This window comes from Gymnodraco acuticeps, unplaced genomic scaffold (assembly GCF_902827175.1).
Source record: "Gymnodraco acuticeps unplaced genomic scaffold, fGymAcu1.1, whole genome shotgun sequence".
Lineage (NCBI taxonomy): Eukaryota > Metazoa > Chordata > Actinopteri > Perciformes > Bathydraconidae > Gymnodraco > Gymnodraco acuticeps.
In genome coordinates, this window is record NW_022991443.1 from 1866610 (window position 1) to 1872828 (window position 6219).

Here is a 6219-nt window from a genome sequence, read left to right on the forward strand (position 1 = left end):
TGTTTTTATGAACCACACAGCTTCCGGTCTTCCACGACCCGACCGGAGAAAAAGACGTGCTGCAGGCACGAAACCACGAAACACATTACCAGTAGAAATACATTGCTTTTAAAATCGTGCTGTGCAACACGAAAAAAAGGGGAAAATCGTGTTGGTGAACACGAATCAATAGATTAAAAATCGTGTTGGTGAACACGAAATGCCATGAGACTGGGTTGCATATATGCAGCAAATATACTAGTTTTGTGTTGTTATTTTAAAACTATTTATATCACATTCAAAGTAGGAAATGCCCTATAAAAAGGATGAAGACCTAATGTTCAGCTACCTAACAACAAGACTTACCTAACCTTTTCATGATAATGAAGGGAAGCAAGGTAGACACTGTCCCTACCCACCCACCACCTACAGACAATGGCTGCTCCCCAAATTCATTATTTAACAGAGGTTACGGTCATAGCTTCAAAGACGCTGCGTACGAGCTGGTAAGAAGCGGGGGCGAATAGAGGGGCTTCACTTCAAAACTGTTAAAGGTCTCCAAACTCCTGAGGATGTAATTTAAAAGTCAGTCAGAAAACCACGTCAAGGTATACTGCACTAAACATCGAAGCAGCCCCTGGCCAGCAAAGTATAACAAAAGAACACATTTAGTATTCTGTGGTAGAGAAAAACTTATTTTCACTTCAGTCTCAGCTGTGTAACAGTGTGTAGCTAAAAAAGAAAGAACAATGCACTGTAGTTTCTTCAAACAGATTTTTATGATAAGGTTGGTAAAGAGAAATGGATAGACAAAAAATACACTGAGACATAATGCTCATCACAAACAAAATGAGGTTTGTAACATAAGTGTGAACTGTACAATTTCAAACCAACCAATCGAACAAAATAAACCGCTCTGTGCTTCAAAATAAAATGAGAAGCAGAATTGATCATTAGTAAATGCTGCATTCTGCATAAAATGGCTGCCAGCTTGAATCCATGATGCTGGTGAGAAATGTTAAAATAAATGTCTGGAGCAAATAACTGACAACAGGTGGGGGACAAAAGTTCATTTCAGGCAGGCCGTGCTTCCAGTTACCCTCTTTGAGTCTTTGAGAAGAACTGAGTTTCAAAACTCTGTCATCTTCTTGTGTGTGTCAGACTTCCTGTGCTCGCCCTGGACGGACAGCTCTTGGGCTTTCTGCTGGGCCAGCAGCCGGCGGGCCGCTGACAGCTTCTCTTCCAGCTGCTTCACTCTGGAGGCATCCCTTTGCACACACAAACAACAAATAGATTAGCAAGTGGGAAGACACTGGTTGGTTTTAGCTGCACTTTCCAGAATGAGTCGGCAACTGATATGAGTTCTAGCCTCGGAACTTTGCAGCTTATTTACATTTCCTCACAACTCCCACGGGCCATCTTGACAGGAGCTCTGTAGCCTGTAGTGTGCTCATATCCCAGAATAAATTATAGCCGTGCATTTCTGTATCTATGATTGTTTTGGCTCTTGGTTCAGCTCCCAGCCTTCACAGAAGTCAGATTAGACATATAATAAATGAACAACTGATCCGTACTGACCTTCCCGTCTGTCTCTTGAGGGTCTGCGTCAGTTTCTGGATCTCCCTCTCAGTCTGGGACACCCTCTCAGCAGCCTGGAACACCTTTACATTCAGAGTCCTCTTTATGCTTTTCCCCCCCATGTAAGCCTCCACCCCGGTCGCTACCCCAGCAGCAGCAGCCCCCCCCCTCAGCAGGACCAATACTCTTGCCTCCTAGCTTGTTGTTGAGAAAGTCAAAGACGTTTTTGCGCCCCCCAGTGGCACCCCCCCGTGGCCTTCTGCGTCGAGGCTTCCTCTTCGGGCGGCCTGTCCCCTTTCCATCTTTGGCAGACTTCATGCGGGGTCGTCTCGGGGTGAGCTCGGGACACTCGTCCAGAGGCTTCCCTTTAGGCACGACGACTGCCATGACTGGCTCTAGTCGACCATCCTGTGTCTTTCCTAAGCCTGAAAAAACACAAGGGACACACGTTACACTTTTCTGCAAATTTGACATGTTAAACATATTATGCTCATTTTCAGGACCCCTAATTTGTGCTTCTAGTGGGATATTTTTACTTGCTTCAATGTCCAATAAATGTATTCTCATACTGCCTGGCTCCAGCACCTCTTTCACATAGTAAAAGCTCATGAACACACCAAAGTCATAGGAACTACTTTTTAATTCTTGAAATTAGGGATGTCCCGATCACCTTTTTTTGCTCCCGATCCGATTCCGATCATTTGATTTTGACAATCTGCCGATACCGATTTTTCCCGATCCGATCTTTATGCAATGCATTAAGAGAAAAAAAAGGTAACAGATAACGGCTGGTCATCCAACGCGATGAATTCAGCTATCTTGGCTGTTATTTGTTTGGCCTTTTCACTGTTCTCGGGCAGTTTCTCTTTCCTTTTAAAAGTCTCTGAAAGTGTTCGTTGTTTCAGTGCCGTTACCTGAGTGGCCGCTGTGTACTCGTCGTGTTGTTGTTGGTGTTTGTTTCTCAGGTGGCGTATTAGATTGGTCGTGTTGAACGTAGCTCTGTTCTTTCCACCACGCGGAACCTCCGCCTTGCAAACATTGCATCTGGCTGTTACACTGCCTTCGCTTTCAATTTTATAATACTTCTAAACTCCTGACATTTTCTCCGTCCCGACTCCCGACTCACCAGCTGAACGTAGCCTCTCGTTAGCTTACTGCTACTATTAGACACTGCGCCCACTCTGTTGCCAGATTTGAGAGAAATAAGCAACCAGGTCTGAAAACAAGCCCAAAAGAAGCAACACATACATGATGTTGTGTAATTTTAAACCAAAACTAAGGCCTCTGGATGACTTTAAGACGTGAACATGGTCATTTTTGTTTTGTAACATTAAATAAAATAATAAAAATATTGTATACATTTATTTATTTTTTTTTAAATAATTCCCGATCCCCCATTTTTTCTCCCGATTCCGATCTTTTGAAAATCACGTGATCGGCTCCGATCCCCGATCACGTGATCGGATCGGGACATCTCTACTTGAAATGGGACGACCCGAGTCATTAGAATGTGTCATTAGCCGTACTGAAGGTCTCCTACTACCAATCTAGTTACTAAAATCAAATCAACACTTTTTTTATTGTATCTTTTGTGACCCATTGATTTTTGTTTTTTGCAAGACCCCCTTTCAATCAAACTTCCATACCTATCTATATTAATTATTATTAACCTCATTATAAGGATGTCCTGGCTTATGTGAGGTACTCCTTCTTTTGCAATGATATTGATTATTGCTTTTATACAGCACCAATCCCACTGAGGTTTTGTTGCCTGGGCGCTCAGCCAAATTGTTCCTCCGCATTTAACCCTTCCTAAATATTGAAGTGCAGCACAGTGCAGAGCGTAGGGACCAACTTAAATTCTAAAGCCAATGCTTTGTCAAGGACGGATTAAGTAAATCTAGCATGCATGTGTTTAGGGAAGGAGGAAACCTTGGGGGAAACATGTTATGACCTTCCTTTAATGCTGGTGAGACATTTGTATGGAGAGTAGTGCAGTAAATGACTTATCTTGCTAAAAAAAGATAGAAAATAAATCAATAAATAAGTGCCACGATCAGAACAGGACGTTACCACTTTAGAAAACTGAAATGTGATTCATGTGCACTTGGATTTACCTTTCCCATATTCATAACCCATTTTGAGCATGAGCTTGGATCCGATGCCTCTGGTGTGGGCCTCCCAGCCACCGAAATCTGCACTTCTTAACATTTCTGTGGCATCTACAGCGGAGTCCATAACTATTGGGTAACAAGTGAAAACCAAGAAGAAATAGTTAGTTACACAACTTTCACTCAAATTCAAAACTTTACTTCCACATACATTGCATTACCAGCTTTTAAAAGGTTTCTGAGACTAGTTCTGGCTTTGATTGACAGGTATAGCAACTCATAACCATAGACACCTTTTGCAAAAACCACATCATCTTCATCTTCATCTCCACTGTCGTCAGAGTCAGAAGAGGAGGGCAGGTCGTCCTCTCTCAAAGGAGGGATGATGCAGTCAGCCTCCACCACAACATCTTTCAGCAGCACCGAGTCAAACTTCACAGTGAAGAAACCACTGTCCAATTCTACAGTGAGAGAAAACAGAAAAGTTTAGTCAGAAAAAGTTTTAAACTAACTTATTTTATTACCTTTTGGAAATGGTATTTAGATAACTGATGATTGTCAAGGAAATGTATCTATTGGACACTTTACATTCAGTATATCACAGTATAGTGGACACTTACTGCCTAAACTGTGAGTTTGCTTTAAAATTCATGATCAAAACCTGGCCCTGTCATCATAATACCTTTGATTTTGGCAGGGTACCAGAGGCCGTCCTCATGTCGAGCCAAGCAGGACGAGCCTGCTTCAAGATTGCTCAGGTCGAACTCAAGGAACTCTCTGAGCTCCGACACATACACCACTTCACCGTGGGAAAACCTTCAAGAAGCAGAAGACAGAAATGAGATAAAGCTGATTTTACACTGCTTGTTGGAGCTCAAACTGTAATACAATCTATATTAATGTTTTCCCATTTGTGAAAATACTAGACAGTCATTTAGACAATCATGGTTCACCAAATAACAAGCAGATCAATAGGGTGACAACTCAATTTTTAATAAAAGTAGCAAAAGAAGGAACATTTCGCAGAGTTTTTGACTGATTTCTGTAGCTATGGTCAGCCTGCATTATGTGGACAATGGGTGACACTTGCTGGAGGATATCTGCTATTACAAAGGAGGCAGGCAAATACTGACAATAAAACAACCCCTTGCAGGTCTTAGTGTAAAAACATTGGAACTTTACCTGCAAGTATCCGGGAAGCGACATTTGTCCTCCAGGTAATATGGACAGGGTTTCATAGACTTCTGGGTGGGGTAGACGTAGAAAACTCTAACTTGTGCCTCTTCTCCATCTGCTGGTTCTGCCCCCACCACCATGGCATTGTGATACTCCAATGTCCCCCATGATGTCCGGTACGGTGCTCTTACTTTGGTGCCATTGAGTGTATCTTCTTCTTCCTCCTCCTCATCCTCACCATACTCTACCCCACCTTCCTCCTCATTGTCCTTCTCTCTAGTGTCAGAGCTACTACCTGACGACCCCCCGAGTTCAGTGTAGAAAGCAGCAAACTCATCGTTCAAACTGCTGTGTGCTCCGTTTGTGCCAGCTGCTGCCGTTGAGGTGTTCGCCTGAAATCCATAGATGTCCTCCAGGCTGGCCAGAAGCTTACTCTTTTTGACAGACACCAGGCTGGACTCGGTGAGCTCTATCAGCTGACTGAGGTCCTCTTTCAGTTTTAGCAGGTCAGACTGCTGGGAAGGGTCCAGGCCAGCTGACAGGGCAGTGTCCACCTGCTGCAGCTGGGCACCATAGGCACTGATGGCTGCCTCCAGGGTTCCTTCATCCATGCTGACACTTGGCACAGGACAGGGACAGGAATGGACAGCATGAAGCCTCCAAGACCACTGAGGAAAAATAAGATGATAGATTTAAAGTAGAGATAAGTTAGGAGATAAAAGCAGAATGAGTAGATCACATGAGAATTCAATCATTTCCTGTAATGCGTATTTTAGTGACTATCTATTAATAACATGGTCCAAGGACATTGACATACTGAGTGGGAAGGCCACAGTCAATGACAAGATAACTGAAGTCAAAGGAATACAGTTAAGTTACCACTAAACTAACAGTATGATTTACTGTATTAAAAGGTAAATAAAAAAAACTAGTCCTGCTTCATACACTAGCGGTATGTTAGGGAATGTTTTCTGTAAGATTCATAAGTCCCCCGTATATCTAATTAGGTACCATTGCAAAACAATTTAACAGAACGTTAACGTTTAATAGCAAACCATGGTTCATTTTAGAGGTAGTGTTAGCTAAATATTAGCCGTTTTTAAGCTAACGTACAACTGAGCATAATAACAGTAGCATTACCTTCGTATTTAGACTAGCTGTCTGACATCCACTGCAAAGACGGAAAACGTCATAGCCATGAAAACAACGTGCTATGTTAGGAAAAGAAGACCATTAGCTGAATTCACATAATTGATCAGCACAGTAACAACATGGACCGGTCCTGTAGCAAGCTAGCAGACGAGAATGAATGATATCAGTTCCTTTCAAAAATAAAATTGGCTTTAGATGGTGGATGTTTTCCAACTTCATATTG

General features: G+C 42.6%; 1 protein-coding gene across 1 annotated transcript; it reads right to left on the reverse strand.

Annotated features, from left to right (window-relative positions):
• Positions 1-739: 739 nt before the first annotated feature.
• zgpat (zinc finger, CCCH-type with G patch domain) lies at positions 740-6135 on the reverse strand. Its single transcript, XM_034196319.1, is given in 8 exon segments — positions 740-1247; positions 1558-1733; positions 1735-1982; positions 3675-3797; positions 3962-4129; positions 4351-4484; positions 4851-5512; positions 5985-6135. Coding segments are annotated over 7 exon segments (1593 nt in total). The 5' UTR covers positions 5456-5512; positions 5985-6135; the 3' UTR covers positions 740-1108.
• Positions 6136-6219: the final 84 nt, after the last annotated feature.